A 17,022-nucleotide genomic window follows, 5' to 3' on the forward strand; every position below is an offset into this window, starting at 1 on the left:
GGGAAATGAGTTTGTGGGGAAAAAAGTTGAATTAAGTTTGGGTTGTTTATAAACTGGAGGTGCTTATGTGACAGATGGGACACTGTCAGGTAGGTCATCAGAAATTGGGATTTGCTGCCAGCACCCTAAACAGGTGGGTTGAGTACGTAGAGTAGAAGTCATCACAGGGCCCTGAAAGTCTCTGGAGTGACTGTGTTTCTAAGTAGAGCTCACTGTTCTCTGCCAACTGAAAGGCATATTTCGATGGTGAAGTAAGTCCGTCCCTCTGGTGCTGACAAGTAATGCTGACTTTAGTTTTATTAATACAGATAATTAGTAAGCATAAACCTTATCCATGTATGTCAAATGCTTTGAAAAATAAGAAAGGCATATTAATTAATTCACTAATTCTTTTCTTCAATCAGTGAGGCCTTTTTTTTTTTTTTTTTTTTTTTTTTTGAGCTCTTGCTTTGTGGGAGAGCACGTACTAGGAATGAAAAACTGATCTCATTCCTGTGAGAAGGCAAAGTATGGACTCTACTGGCAGAGATGGTGAATGAGAGGCTAAGTGTCTCTCCCAAGCATCACAGGAAGTGGTTGTCAAAGCTGGATGCGAGCGGGTCCCATTTCTGCCACCTCAGTCCAGGGGTTTATCCTTTAAACTTAGGTTAAAGAGCCAACAACGTCATTCTTCATCATGAGTGATTCAGCTGAGACAGTAGTGGTAAAGGTGGGATGCACATTTCCTCCCTCCATGGGTTTGGCTTCTTACTTTGAATAGCCATTGGCCGCAGAGCTGGACAATGGGATCTAGTCAGACCTCTCATTGCCTAACCCGCCGTCTATGTCCAAAGATAGATGGGACAAGATCGCACATTGTTTCAGCTGGGGTTTGCATGTTTCTACAGTGTGAATGTTGAAAATCAAATATAAAAAAAAAACTGATTAGGCATTTTATAGTTGTTTGTATTATACTTCATACAGAAATTTGATATTTCATCCTATGGGATTAAAATTGTGTTTTTTTGTTTTTTTGTTCTTTTAAGTCAATGTCAGGCACCTCTGTCAGGTCCCAATGGCCTAAAAGTGAGAACTGAATTTTTATCTTGCAGACTAACTCAACTCTTCATTTTTTTAATGATCAGAGGCTACCATCTCCAAAGGGCCTTCTTCATTCCAGGTGTCCATACATTTTAAACATGATTTTATAGTTCTTTGTCACTTTAATCAACTAACTGCCACTACTTAGCTACTTGTCACAGGCTCACAGAGGCAATGCTCCCTTCGCACTGCTCAGAGCTCAAATCTTCTGCTCAACAGTGAAAGCAATGTACCCCTTGTTGGGTGTGGCATTCAATACACGCCTGTCTGTATATGGCTCCAACAATGACTAGCTGTGTGACTTCAGACAGTCATCTTGACCTCTCTGAACTTCATTTTCCACAAACATGCAAAGCAAATAATTTCCACATTGCCAAGTGGTGGCAAAGGATCAATGAGCTCGTTTTGAGAGTTACTACCAGTTCCTAGAACAGAGGAAACACTCAAGAGAAGGGAGTGATTTTATTGTTAGTGTCCATATTTTTTTTCCCTGTTCCAGATTTCAGGACAAGGTAAGGAAAGAATTTACCATCTCCTGCTTCCCATTTCCTCTTCAAAATCAACTTACTCTCTTGTCTCTCTCATGAGCCAAGAATAGAACATAGCTTAGCACATGGTAGTTTAGTTGAGGCAGAGAACGAGCAAGTTCCCTACCACCAAACAGAATTTTTTTAAAGTTAAACTAATTATCTGATCAATGAATTCACTTCTCTTTGATTGCAATATGTAGCATAAAACTGGCAAAGCAACATGTAAAATAGCTTCTAAATTAAATTTTATTAGAAGACAATAAGTAAATTCACATGATTATGAATTGTATTTAACTGGATAGAAACTATGTATCATATGGAATTTGAAATTTGGATGAGCTTGTCAAGAATTGCAAAAACTGACATTTCTAATATAAGGAATTTCATATTTGATATATTTTTTAAAGATTTTATTTATTTATTTGAGAGAGAGAGAATGAGAGACACAGAGCATGAGAGGGAGGAGGGTCAGAGGGAGAAGCAGACTCCCTGCCGAGCAGGGAGCCCAATGCGGGACTCGATCCAGGGACTCCAGGATCATGACCTGAGCCGAAGGCAGTCGCTTAACCAACTGAGCCACCCAGGCGCCCCATATTTGATATATTTTTGCTCATTTGTTTAAAAAAAAGGTCTCCTTTTTATAGACATAATTCTCTGAAAATATTTAGATTCGAAGACATACAATTTCATTAGAATACTTTTCTTTCATAATAACTCTGATGAGTTTAATTTAACCACAATTTTTACTTCATTTAGCACTCAGAAAATTGGAAATTATTTGATGCTATAGTAAACTTCTCCTTTTTAAGTTTTTTTTTTTTTTTCCAAACACTAACTGGCATATGGAAGAAATAGTAATGCTTGGAAGTACAATTTTCAAATAATTTTCTGTTATGAATTAGTAATGAGGTGGTCAGTTTGATGATGCTGACCCAGCAAACTAGATTAGACCTCCTGTGGGGTACCCACCTTTTCTTTTCTACATTTTGGATTTTCAGCACAGAAAAGGCACTAAGTAAATCAGGGGCAGGGATATAGTAATGGATGGATAAAGGGAAATAAATTCTTCCTTTCATGTTCTAGATTTTATAGAATTCTAAACTCCTAGAAATGGATAAGAGAATTCATCTGGGTATCCTTCCTTGCTCCCTACCCCCATGTTTTGATAGTATTATAATGATTTGGATTTAGATTTTACGTGACTTGATATTCCTCCCAGGACAGTCACCCAACACACAACTCAGATCAATTGGTCCAATGCACTGAATGGACGGCAGTGCTGTCAGGTGATGTATCTGACTTGCTAGCCCTGAAAAAATTTGCTTAATTTCTGTGGGTCTCATTTTCTTTATACGATAGGGATATGTAATCTCTGTCTGGCATGGCTCCAAGAATTCCAGAAAAGGATGACCTAGAATAGGCAATAACCTAAATGTATAAATTGCTGCACAAATGAATGATTTTATTGTTGCTGTGCTTGCTGTTACTTGGACTTTTTCCTACTGTAAACTGGATCTTTCCAGCATCTGTAAATGCTTCTGGAGTTAACCTCAGATCCAGAAGCAAATTTAAGGGACTCTGGATTCTCTTTGTAAGACCTGATCTGTTGGCCCCAGGGTAGGCTTTAAAATGGGGACTGCATCATGTTGTGCAGAGATTATGGCCCTAGGCGTTCTTCCAGCCCAGCAGCCTCAGCACCAGCATGGAAATAGTAACTCCTAGGCCCAGGCTAGGAGGGCTCCTGATCCCAGTGGTCCATTGTTTTCTAAGTGTGGAATGTGCATTTCTGAATTTCTGATGGTTGGAAGAAATGGTTTTAAAGCGACATTGAATAACAATACACTTTAAAGGGAGAAAGGTATTCCCTTTTAAATTACTAAGCAGATAATCTACACACAATTCTCCCTCTGTCTGGAATCCACTTCCCCCCAAGATGGCTCATTCCAGCCTCCTATTCCCTGTCCACCATATTGCTCATCTGTCATTCTCCTCAGAGTGACAAAGACTGTCTACTTCAACCAAACTTTAATCAGGCTCCTCTGAGTCCTCTGTCCCTATAGGCCTGAAATTGGCCATTCTTATGTCTTTGTAGAATCTGCTTTGAGCAAGAATCCTGCTAAGCTGGTGTAGTGAAAATTCCCTACCCTTAGTATCTGACTACTCTCATTCTTAATCATCCAAGTCTATCTTCAGCAAGAATCCTGTTGAGTAGGTCTAGTAAGAATCCCCCTTACTTAGATGTTTCCTCTTAGTAATTTTCTATCCACTGATCCCCATCTGCTTCTGTGATGGAAATCCCCACTTGTCCCTGTCTAAGCTGGATTTGAGTTCTTGCTCTCTCTCCAACTAGAAAATCCCATTGTAGTAGCCCTACTTGAATAAAGTGTGCCTTACCGTCTTTAACAAGTGTCATGAATAATTTTTTCTTTAACAAGAGCACATATTATTTTCTGATATTTTTATCTTTTCAATGCACTGTTTACTTTCAGTAAATGTATTTACTCTCTAGAATGTAAGCTTCATGGGGGAGCAAAGACTTTATCTTTTTTACTGTGTATCCTGGAGCCTAGAACAGAGCCTGCTATGTTGTAGATATTCAATAAATAATTGTTGGCCTCTTAGGGGTGTTGGTTAAATTTTTATTGCTCATTCTAATGGAGTAAGGGATAGCTTGAAGTTGCTTCATACAGAAATTTGATACAAGAATGACCTTCCCTGCATACCCACCATTGCTCTACTTAGATGTCACCTCCTCAGAAAGCTTTTCAGTGATCACCTTATATAAAATGACACCTAGTCCTTGTTTCTGAGTCTCTTTCTAGCTATTTATCTCATTTTTTTCCCCTTTCTTGCACTTACCACTACCCGACATTATAATGAATGCCCGTGTATTTGTTTGTGTCTCTCACCTCACTATAGTGACGGTCCCATTGAAGACAGTGGCTTTGTGCTGTTCACCTCTGTTCACCCAGAGTCCAGAACAGTGCCTGGCATATACTGGGGCTCAATAAATAATTGTTGAATGAACCAATAAATAATGATAAGCATTATCAACACTAGGCTTTTAATTTGTAGTTTTGAGTGAGATTTTTCATTCAGCTTCGTCTTTCAGTCCTATTTATTAATAGCAATGATGTCAATCAAATGAGGATCAGAAAGGATATAACCACATCACTCCTTTAATATAAGGATTTCGGATACTGCTGCTAGTAGGTGATCAGCAATTGTTAACCCCGTATGAGGGTTGCCCTCTAGCTCTTCTAGCATCTGAAAAGCTACAGCACCAAAAGCTAGGCATCCCCAGTGCCAAAGAAGAGACTCTAAATGAAGGGAATACAGCCCTATGTGAGTTGCACAAAGGGATCTTCTGGCTGTTTTTGCTCAGGGTGCCAATGTCTAAATGAAAGAAAGTGTGAAAATCCCATTCTAATGACCCACAAGGATGTGGAGAGCTTTGCCATGAAGTGAGTTTCTAGTTAATGAGATAGATTTTTGTTTTAACTATGATGGATTATTAAACCCAGACTAGTTGGCAGAAAGGAAGCTCCAATAGTTGCTAGTCATTCTGCTAAATATTTAACATCTGCTCTTACGTAATGGTGTGTAACACGCACATGATTCTCACACTCAGAGATCAAATGGTCTATTTATTGGCAGCCTACTCTGTTCTAGAAATTGGAGCCATTTAATATTCATAGTGATTCCCTTTCAATTATTCAATGTTACGGATAAAAGTCCAAATAAATAATGTACTTTAGATACCACTGATTATGTGGGACTTTTTTTTTTTTTTAATTTCCAGCAAGATGACTGAAGTCCTAAAGATCCAAATGTCTCCTAGCCATTCTTTTGTTTCTTTGTTTGCTTATTAGAAACAAGTAGAAGCAGGGCTCTCATGTGGGGTATTACTAATAAACATGGTGACCACATGTCCTGGTTCTTCCCAAGACAGTCCTAGTGTTTGTAGTTGTAGAGTAATTTTGAATAGTGCCCCCTTTCATTCTCCAAAGTGACCAATTATGGGTAATCATTTTTATGGTCCTCCTACCAATAATTTTGTCCCAGTGTGTTAACAGCATCATAGGTTTCCAATGGCCTGGAGAGACATTTCCCACAAAGGCAGAAAGGTGATTAGCTACTCTAGGAAGGAAAGAAAAAAAAAGGAACATAAACTTTGATCTTACTCATCTTAGAGAAATATTCCAGCCTATCAACTTCTCTTTGTAGGTTTAACTTTAAGGCTGATTAAAAAAAATAATAATAAACTTAACCCTCTTCCACAGAATATAGAAATTATAGGGAAAAAAAAGAATATTGTGTTCATATTATTTATACAGTTTTATACTTCCTATATTTAACATAGAAGGAGTATTCAATATCAACAATAGGCTTTTTAAAAAAACACTTAAATTGCTACACAGTATTACATTATATGGATGAATCACCACTTATCTGTACACTAAATTAGCAATATCTATTCAACACCTTACTACAACCTGGGCATTCATCACGGAAAACAGTAATAGTGAAATAGACCAAGTCCCTGCCTTCATAAGGATTAAGTTCTACTGGGGATGATCAGGCAATAATTAAGTCCTGACACAGGCATATAACTTGATAGGAAACCTGATAGGACTTGCTTTCTCCAACTAATAAATGTTCTTCTGGCTTTACTTTTGTTCTTGTTCTTGATAATATCTTGCCCTTACCCAAGACCAATTGATTCAGAGTAGAATGGTATTTACACGTCTGTATTTTTTTAAAGCAGTGCCTTATCTCGCAGTATCGGATCCAGAGGTAAAAGGAAAAATTAGTAATACCAACTGTATTTTAAAAGTTGATATTTTTTTCATCATGCATTTTTTGCATTAATTTTGATTTTCTCAACAAATTTGGGTTAGATTCTATTTATCTTGTTAATTGAGTTTTGGGTGCTCCCTTAAATTTTCCACCCAAGGCCAGTGTCTCAGGGGCAATTCCTCACCCATGGGATTCTAATGCCCTCGTTGTAAAGGCTGAGCAACCTGCTCCAGTTGGTGTAGGCCAACACATCTCAAATTTTCATGTTCATGTGAATCGACAGGGGATTTTGTTGTAAACTGACTCAGTATGGCTGGAGTGAACGGAGGTTATATGTCTGTAACAAGCTCCTAGGTGATGCTGTTGCTTCTGGTGTATAGGCCGCATCTTCATAACAAGACGTGTAAATGCCATTCTACTCTGAATCAATTGGTCTTGGGTAAGGGCAAGATATTATCAAGAACAAGAACAAAAGTAAAGCCAGAAGAACATTTATTAGTTGGAGAAAGCAAGTCCTATTCTGAAAGGTGTAAGATAGAGCACACATCATATGCACACAGAACCAAACTGAATGTATCCCACTGAAGGCAATCCCCTTCCACATGGAGTAAAGGTAAAGTGGACAAGGGAGCTCTCTGTGGTGAGTCATTTCATAACCCACAGGACTCCCCATTAAGTAAACTGAGATGTGAAAAGCCAGCAGCTCTATGTCCAACACTCCTCTGGCCATTACTATTGATCAGGGGATGATATCATTCCTGCCAGAAGGTGACCAAAACGCAGTTGCTTGGAAATACCATCGGTTGCCTGCCTTACTTTATATCCCGTTAAAATATTTCCTTCAGGTCCCCAGTCAAGCCTGCCACTTTGGGATGAAAAAGTTCCTCTCGGGCAGCTGTCCGCAAGCAGGACATCCTACCTGGAGTAAGTACCAACCAAACTCTGTTGCTTTGGTGTGATTCCTTTAGCCCAGGGTGGGTTGAGCTGCAACCACCAACTCTGACTGGGAAAGTGTACAGGTTTATATCTCAGACCACAATGTTAGTCCTGCAAGAAGTACTATTTTCTTTTTTTTTCTTATAAATCTATCTATCTCCATGGGGTATGTCCATTCTGCCAAAGTGGAGGAACTGAACCCCAGCTGTGGTTGCCCCTGAACTTCCTACTCTAGGTTGCACTGGAATCCAGAAGCCTTCTGGAAAATGGGGCAACAACCTTTGATCTCCATCTCTATGTAGTTTCAACTTACATCTTCCTTGTGCAAGCCACACTGGTCTGAGGAACTGGAGTTGTGACTTCCTAGAATATAGAAAATATCTAATGTCTAGGGTCTTACTTCCTTACTCCCCCATACCCCATCCCCTCTGACATATGCCCAATTCCTTGGGGTCATGGCAAAGGGTAATCTGTGGGTCAGCTCAGTCTGATGGACATCACACCTTTTTGTCCTAGTCAAGAGTGGAGGTGAAATGTTGAATGTATCCCTGCTTGCTGTTATTATTTCTTCATTGGGTTTAATCTTTTATACAATAGTTTGAAACAATATTTAGCTTTAGGTTATGTCTGCTTTCTCCAGGGCAAATATCCTTGAGGCCAGAAGCACAAAACATTTTGGCAGCCTCTTTAAAATATGACAGAGTGGGGCAGAAAATATAAGGAGAATCAAGTCTGATTAATATTTAGCAAAAGTATTCTACTATATCATTCTGGTGGTGGGAGGGGGCAGAAAATAAGCATGATAAATCAGCAAATGCATATATGTGTGTGTGTGTATATATATGTATATATAGTTATAGTTACAGCTAAAGTTATAAAGAGTTATGCAGTGACAAGTGGTAAAGAGAAAAAAAATAAACTAGAGAAAGTGGAAAGAAATTTTCAGGTGGAGGAGAAGATGCTCAAATTTTATATGGTCCGGCCGGGAAAAGCCTCAATGAGAAGGTGATACTTGAGAAAAACCCTGAAGGGCTGAGCAGCTAATCACACGGACATCTGGTATAAGAGTATTTCAAGTAGTGGGAACACCAAGAGCAAAGGCAACTGAATAGAGAATGGAAAATATTTATGTGAAATAGGGCAAGTAAAGGGATCATATATTTAATATCCAAACAACTCACATAAATCAATAAGATACTTATAGATACATGAGTAAAGTTTATGAACAAACTACAAAAGAGGAAATATAACTTAAAAAACAGAAAAATCACGTATATATCCCCAATTAGTAATCAAAAAATATATACTAATCTAAGGTAGAATTTAAACTGCTTTATTTCAGGGGCGCCTGGGTGGCTCAGTTGGTTAAGCGACTGCCTTCAGCTCAGGTCATGATCCTGGAGTCCCGGGATCAAGTCCCGCATCGGGCTCCCTGCTTGGCAGGGAGTCTGCTTCTCTCTCTCCCACTCCCCGTTTGTGTTTCCTCTCTCGCTGTGTCTTTCTCTGTCAAATAAATAAATAAAATCTTAAAAAAAAAAAAAAAAGAATTTTTTAAACTGCTTTATTTCAGTGAAAACAAGATTAAAAACAGAAAATGTTAAAATTATAACAGTAATACTGGCAAGAATTCACAGAAGTAAATACCTTAATGTTTTGACAATGGAAGTGTAAATTGTTATACCTTCTTTGGAAAATTAATTTGGCAAATGTCTTCGTGAACCACATTGTCATGAGCAGGCATTCTACCTCTGAAAATCTACCCAGAAATGTCACTCAAACATGGACAAATAGATGCTGTATATATTCACAAGAGTGGGCAATGGTTTCAAAAGCAAATTAAATGTCCAGCAGCACGATATGAGCTCAGTAATTGTGGCATGTTCTCTCAATGAGATAATAGGTAGCTATTAAACCTGATGATTCAAAAGTGATTTAGTAACATGGTGACATGACAGATGGTTTTGTCACGTTAAATGGGAGTGGGTGAAGTCAGTTTATAGGATTATATGTGTATATTGATTAGAGTTTAAGCTTATAAACCACTTTCACTTGTGTGCATGTTCCTGTGTTTGTAGGTGTTTTATTCTTCCTCCATGTGGAAGAAATGATGGTCTCTCCACTAGTCAGAGTTGTTTAGAAAAACTGAACCAACAGGATGTAAATACACACACATACATATAAACACACACACACAGAGAAGAGAGATTTATTGGCTTGCATGACTGTGGAGGTTTGGCAAGTCTAAAATCTGCAGGGCAGACTGGCAGGCTGGACACCCAGCAAAGAGTTTCAATTTGAATCCAAAGGCAGTCTGCTTGCAGAATTCCCTCTTCTTCTAGAAACATCAGTCTTTTTCTATTAAGTTCCTCAACTGATTGCACTAGACCCACCACATAATGGAGGGCGATGTGCCTTGCTCAAAGTCTACTGATTTCAATGTGAATCTCGGGTTGCCTGGATGACTCTGTCAGTTAAGCGGCAGACTCTTGATTTCAACTCAGGTCATGATCTCAGGGTTGACCTGCATCAAGCTCCCTGTTTGGCAGGGAGTCTGCTTGAGGATTCTCTCTCCCTCTCCCCCTGCTCACTCTTGCTCTCTCCCTCCCTCTCTAAAATAAATAAATGTTTGTTTTTTTTTTAATGTGAATCTCATCTAAAAAATACCTTCATAGACATGTCTAGAATAATGTTTGATTGAATATCTGGGAATGGTAGGTGACCTAGCCTAGTTGATATATAAAATTAACCATCACGTCCTGCAATAGCTTGAGGTATACATAATGCTTTAGGTCCATAATGCTAGAAAACAAAATGATGGTTCCAGCAGAATCCCACGGAGGACAGCGCTGGCTTGGAGAAGATGACAATCCCAGAGCCCATTCCAGTGGGCAGAGGTCAGGGTACTATGGAGGAGCCCACGTCACACGGTGGGTGGGAGAAGTGGCAGCCCCAGTTACACTATATGAAATGGCTTTTTGGAGAAAAGTGATACAAGAAGAAGGAGGACAAGACAGTGCTGTTGAGGAACCAGGAGTCCTGACTTGAGTTTCCTGCAGATGTCCAAGCCAACTGCACAGAGTTTTCATTATGGCATTACTGTCTTCTCCTTGTAATCCTTTTATTTTCCAAATGCAGACATTTATTTGTTCAAAAGAATAAAGGGGGAGATAATAGATTTCTGTCTGCCTTGGTTGTACTACAACTGTAGAATTGTTTCTAGACATGAAAACCAGTTATCAAAACAAAACAAAAACAAAAACAAAAAGAAAACACTAACAAATTGACATCTGTCTAAGTGGTAAAAGATTTTCAAACCATTTCAAAAGAATAAGGGCGAAAGGTTAGAGTCTTGTTAGATTAGAAAATAGACCTGTCTGGACATGTTTAGGACTAATAATAATCCCAAAGATTATCCTGTGGGGTGGGGTGGGGCTTCCTCTAGTGGGTTGATGGGCAGGAATAATAATAAAAAATATATATTTTCAGTGTAAGGAAGGAATGAGGACTATGGAATTTATGTCTTGGAAAACAATAACTCCTCATTACTGGTAGTATTTAAAGAGATGCTACAGAATCACTGGTGAGGAGTATTGCTTATCCATATTGTGTGCTTATCCATTTTTTTCTAGTTCTAAATACTCTTACCAAGCACAGAATGTTAAGGTTGGGTGGGGCTACTACAAGGGTAATACAGGGGATATTACAGAGCCTAACACCTATATTTCTCCTTGTAGCAATGAGTATTTTTATATAGCCCCCTTGTAAGAAAATCCAGCTTTTTTCCTCCTCTGCAAAAAAAGAACCCCATGGAACTTTAATATCAAAATATTTCATGCTTTGCCTTTTTGTTTTTCTTGTAGAATATATTTGAGTATCCAACCTTGCATTTTCAGAAGGTATTGCTCATTTTGACAAATTGCCAAAAAGGGGGGCATTTGAAAGCTAATTTCAAATTGTTTTTCCATAAGGCCTGGACCCATAACTATTCAGTGACTTCATCTCTCCATGATTTATGGGCAGAGATGAGTCAGTGCTGTTGTCCAACTAAATGATGGTCTCTCATGGATTTAATTCTCACATATTCTTTCAAAATGTGTACCTTTAAGTCTTGACATTTGTTAAATGCTAAAATCACATTACTCATTTACAATGAGAACTTTCTGAGAAAAATAAGAAACTGAAGGCAGCAGACACAAAAATCTATTTATAACACATATGAAGAAATGTTATAAACCAGTTTGGCAAGAAGGGACCTACCAGCTTCAGTTTCTGCTTTTATAGGTCAAAATAGCCAAGTATTGGCAATTTCAATATAAAAAGAATTAGGAGGAGGAGGTGGGGGAGGAGGGGAGACAAAGATGAAGAAGAAAAAGATGAGAAGAAAAACAGTAAAATTAAATGTTAATTCAATAACAAATTAAATGATACATATTTTCAAATATATAAATTGAAAATATGAGCAACAATAATGATCAAGATCTCAATTGTAATGAAAATATCCTTATGTAAAAAAAAGAACCTCAACTTGTTCTTCACACCTTACATAAAAATTAACTCAAAATGGTTAATACATCTGAATGTTAAGGCTTAAAACTATGAAATGTCAAGAAGAAAATATAGGAGAAAATACTTGTGACCTTGGGTTAGACAAATATTTTTTAGCCTGATGTATAAAGGAAAAATCTGGACAAGTTTTACTTCATCATAATTATGAACTTCTGCTCTTAATGAAAGGACAAGTTTCAGACTGGTTAAAAAATAATACTCACACTCACATATTTTGTTAAGGGACCTGTATCCAGAAAACCTAAACACCTCTTAAAATGCAATGATTGTAAACAATCAGATTTTTTTAAATGCATGAAAGATCTGAACGGATACTTTACTAGAGAAGGTGTATAGATGAAAAATAAACACGCAAAGATGCTGAACAGAATTCATCATTAGAGAAATACAAATTAAAGCCGCAATGAAAACCACTACGACAAACCTATTAGAAGAGAGAACATAAAACACACAAACAACAAAAATACCAAGCAAGTGTTGGTGAGAACATGGACCAACTGGAATTCTCATTCAGGGCTGGTTATGTGCAAAATAGTACAACTGATTTGGAAAACCTTTAAGCCATTTCTCATAGTTAGATATACCAACTCTGAAGCATTTAAACAAGTGAAATAAAACCATGTCACACGAAACCCTATATGCAAATTTTACTTTGGCTTTATTCATAATCACTAAAAACTGGAAAGAGCTTAAAATGTTCATAAACTGGGGAATTAGTAAATCAACTGTGGTACATCCAGTAACAAGAAGGAACTATTGATACACTTACCAACATGGATGAATTTTGAAATCATTGATGCTCAGTGAAAGAAGCTGGGCTCAAAAGGTTACATTCTGCATGTTTCCATTTATATAACACTCTTGCTAAGGCAAAACTATAGGGAAGTAAGCAGACCAGTGTTTACCAAGGGTCGGGGGCTGGGGGAGAACTTGACTACAGAGGGAGATGGGGGAATTTTCTTCTATGTCTTAATTACAATGGTGGTCACATGACTGTCAAGAGGAGCAGAACCATGTGGTTAAAAGTGTGAATTTCACTGCACATAACTTACACCTCAGTAAAATAAATGGGGGAAAAAATATTAGGCTACGACACTTGTCGGCCTTAGTAAACAAGAGCGTCTCTACCCTGTGAGACCCTCCCGGCAGGCTTTGTGGTCCACATCGGAAACCCCAGAAGGTGGAGACCCGGCCACTAGGCATACCTATGTGTACTTGACATCGGGTGGGCCTCCTGTCAATGCCAGACAGCTTCTCAAGCTGCCATCATGGATTCCTCAACTCCCATTAATCCCATTAAGAACAAGCCGATGACTTTAATTTGGATTCCTGATTGAACTATAAAGAGCACTCCATCTGCTTTGTAGACTAAGCAACAGACAGGCCAACACTTCCTAGAGAGGAATTCGCTTAAATGCTCAAATTGGGAAAATGGGAAACAGAAGATGCTGGTGCCAAACCTCTGGTGAGTCAGGGAGGGCTCCTTTAGGCCAAGCGTGAGACAGAACATTTTCTTGATATACCCATTTATCACTTCTAGGCCCATCTGGCATTTGTGGGGCAGGGGCTGCAGAAAGGTGACTGCATCTGTGAATACGACCACTAAACATCGTTTCCATCATCCGTTCATGCAGTTCCTCTCCAGACTTCCAGGCTTGCCCCAAGCAGTCCTGTTCACGGACTGCTTCTATAGCGGGCAGAAAGGGGTGTCTTCCAACAGGTAGCTGTGTGCTCACATCTTACTTGCTACTTTTCTTAAATTAAAAAAAATAATAATAATACATTGTTTTGGTAGGAAAGTAGAACTTGTAGTGACCTAGGGATACTAAAGAACTCTCAAGTCCAGAAAGCTGTGTGACGAAACCAGCTATCAAGCAGGTAATCCCAGCTACACGGATTCTGTCTTTGCTCGCTCAGTTTCTTTACCTCGCTCATCCTCAGAGGCAGAGCCTACATGGCCAATCTGGTTGCTTGCTGCCTTTGAGGTCCAAAGTAAGGAGGAGAGTGGGAGATAGAATACAAATGAGGCCCTTAGGATGGTACTAGGAGAAACATTGTTCAGGGACAGGCAGAGAGAGGCAGGCAAGAAGTTACACAGTGTGAAGAAAATGGACAGAAGAGAAAGTAAGACTTCACGCTTCATTGCCGTGATCCACATTCAAGATAAATCAGGAAAAAAAAAAAAGAAAAAAAACCCTGAGTTGGCTTGCAATTAATTTGGGTTACTCGACTTTCGTTGCTTTCAATTCTTTTTCTTGTTCTGCTCTAAATTTTACCAGCTCTCTGAGCTCTGGTCACAACTATGGTGGACTTTTTGCCTTAAGACTTGGTCGATAAACTTGCCTTTCCCCTATTTCTTACTCTTTCAAATAATTGACCGTTGAAACACTGGTTTTACCTTAGAAATGATTCTTCTTCTCCATATAGGTGCCATCATTGTTCTATGTGAAGAAACTTTGGAAACAGCCTCCTCAACCATCTATCTACCTACCTAGTCTATCTTCATTAATCCTTTCCCTACAAGAGTGCCCCAAAAAATCTTCCTAGAATGCAGATCTGATTAGGATTGCCGGTTGCTTAAAAGTCAACACTGCTTACAGAATGAAATAGAAACCAACCTCTAGCAAGGTATTTGAGATCTTCCATGATTTCAGTCCAGCCCCTTCCATCCTCATCTCCCACCAAGCACCAAGAAATGCTGATCTAGCAGAAGTCCTCAAACCAGATCAGGCTCCATTTATTGCTTCTCACTGTCTTTGGGCATGCAGATCCTATTGCTTGGAACATTCTCCCTGTTTACCTGATCCTCCAATTTCTGCTCCTCCTTCCTTATCACTTCAAGGCATCATCTCTTTTCTGGAATCTCTCCTCTATACTTCTTTGGCATCCTAAGATTCTGATCACCCTCTCTCCCACAGCATAAATAAAAGAGGACATTGGACTAAATTAATAGTAGAAAAATATTTATCCTAAAAGGATCATTATTATATGGAATACATTAGCTTCTCTTTGTTTTAAACCCCTCATTCCAGAATAACATCTTAGTTCTTTTAAGAAAAGGTAATTTAAAAGTTCTGCTTGAGTTTACTTTTCCTTATCAACTCTCCCCCAAAACGTTAAGTCCCCAACTCTACCCCAGTGAATTATGTAGCCACCTTATAATGAATACCACTAGCACAAATTATAACCTACTTTTTATACAAGTGTATAAATATATAATTTATATATCATAAGATATGAATTTAAAGTGTACAACTCAGTGTTTTTTAATATATTGACAGGGCTTTGTGATGATGAGCACGATTTAATTTTAGAACATTTTCAGCCCCCTTGAAAGGAGCACTGTATCCATCGGCAGTCACAATCCATTGCTCCAAGCCCCACTGCACCTCCTGCTACTGATCAATTTTCTGCCTCCATGCATTGTCCTAGTCTGAACATTTCATATAAATTACTTCATACAATATAGGGTCTTATGTGACTATCTCTTATATGTCCCATATTTCTTCATTGGAAATAGGACATTTAGATAACGTATTATAGCAATATATTGTTTCTTGCATGTCTTGTAATTTTTTGGTTGAAAATTAGACATTTTAAATAATATGTTGTAGCAACTCTGGTAACTAATCTCTCCCAGGGGGTTATTGTTGTTGCTCATTTGCTTGGTTATGAATTTGTTTTGTGACTTGGCTGAGTAATTCTGTAAAGTCTTTTCCCCAGTAGTGTGCAGTTTCCAATGTCCTGCTCAGACTCCCCCAGCCGCCCCCCCCCCCTTTTTTTTTAATCTTTAGACAGGCTGCTAGTGCTTGCCCTGGGTCGGTATTAACCATGTACTGGTCAAAAGTTGTGCATAAGCCCCCTGGGCCAGTTGTATTTTTACCCTTTTCCACTGTATGTGTGTATGGCTTGGAGGCTGCTATCAAAGTTTAAGGAACTTATGGCATTTTGCTCCATGTTCAACCAGGTACTTGTAGATGGGAGGTTCCCTCTCTCAATTCCCCTGTGAAGGTACTTCCATGGGCATGCACACAGTCTTCCAGAATGACAAGGTTGAGCATGGCTTTTTTTGTAAGCCTCGTTACCTGGAGTTGCCTCTGCATCAAAGTACATAGCCTCACATTCCAGACAGGCTTCTCTGCTCTGTGTGGATGGGTCAGTGTGTGGTTTGAAAAATTCTTTCAAGTTCTTTCCTGCTTGCTCCTGAGTGGGTTTAGCCTAACACAGGTGCACAGCCTTCCGGACTTCCAGAATTGACTCTGATCTTCCATTCTGTCGGTTTCCTGGGTTCCTTCTATTAAGCTTTTTTTTTTTTTTAAGATTTTATTTATTTATTTGAGAGAGAGAGAGCATGAGAGAGGGGAGGGCCAGAGGGAGAAGCAGACTCCCCGCTGAGCAGGGAGCCCGATGCGGGACTCGATCCCGGGACTCCAGGATCATGACCTGAGCCGAAGGCAGTCGCTTAACCAACTGAGCCACCCAGGCGCCCTCTATTAAGCTTCTGTCAGCTCTGCCAATTTGCTTCAATCATGGAACTACCAGCCACCTCTGAATTGTTTTCCACAAAGATCCCCTTTGTTTTCTGCAACACTCGTTGTCTTAGTCCTTTTGGGCTGCTTAACAAAAACAAACATTGATTTCTCAGTTCTAGAGGCTAGGAGTCTGAGCTCTGGGCGGTGCCAGCATGGTTGGGTAAGGACCCTCTTCCTGGTTCATAGCCATCACTCTCTCACTGTGTCTTCACATGGTGGAAGGGGCTAGACATTTCTCTGGATCCTAGTTTGTGAGACACTAATCCCATTCCAGAAGGTTCCATCCTCATGACCTAAGTACCCCCAAAGTACCATCACCTTTGGGGGTTAGGATTTCAACATATGAATTTTGGGAGAACACAGACATTCAGACCATATCACCCATAGGCAAGGAAGCAGAGTGTAGAGCTCTTGTCCATACTGTCTGCCCTTCCTCCAGGACACGGCACGGGAACTGGGGATGGGACCCACTTTCCCCAGAATGACACAAATGCTCTATTATTGAGCACTGTGGGAAAGTGGAAGCCCATGGTCTTCTCAGCTTGCTTCTCCCAGCCTGGAACCCCCTCTCTAGGACT

The 17,022-nt window shown here is 39.3% G+C and overlaps 1 protein-coding gene across 1 annotated transcript in view; it reads left to right on the forward strand.

The window, feature by feature from the left end:
• Positions 1-17,022, forward strand: part of CDH11 (cadherin 11) — a 188,546-nt gene that overhangs the window by 146,984 nt on the left and 24,540 nt on the right. The window contains exon 12 of the mRNA XM_064581191.1: positions 7,256-7,334. Coding sequence (XP_064437261.1) covers positions 7,256-7,334 — 79 coding nt within the window. The remainder of the gene's footprint in view (positions 1-7,255; positions 7,335-17,022) is intronic.

This window comes from Mirounga angustirostris, unplaced genomic scaffold (genome assembly GCF_029215605.1).
Source record: "Mirounga angustirostris isolate CCGP_5_RB_7025 unplaced genomic scaffold, mMirAng1.0.hap1 SCAF_16, whole genome shotgun sequence".
Lineage (NCBI taxonomy): Eukaryota > Metazoa > Chordata > Mammalia > Carnivora > Phocidae > Mirounga > Mirounga angustirostris.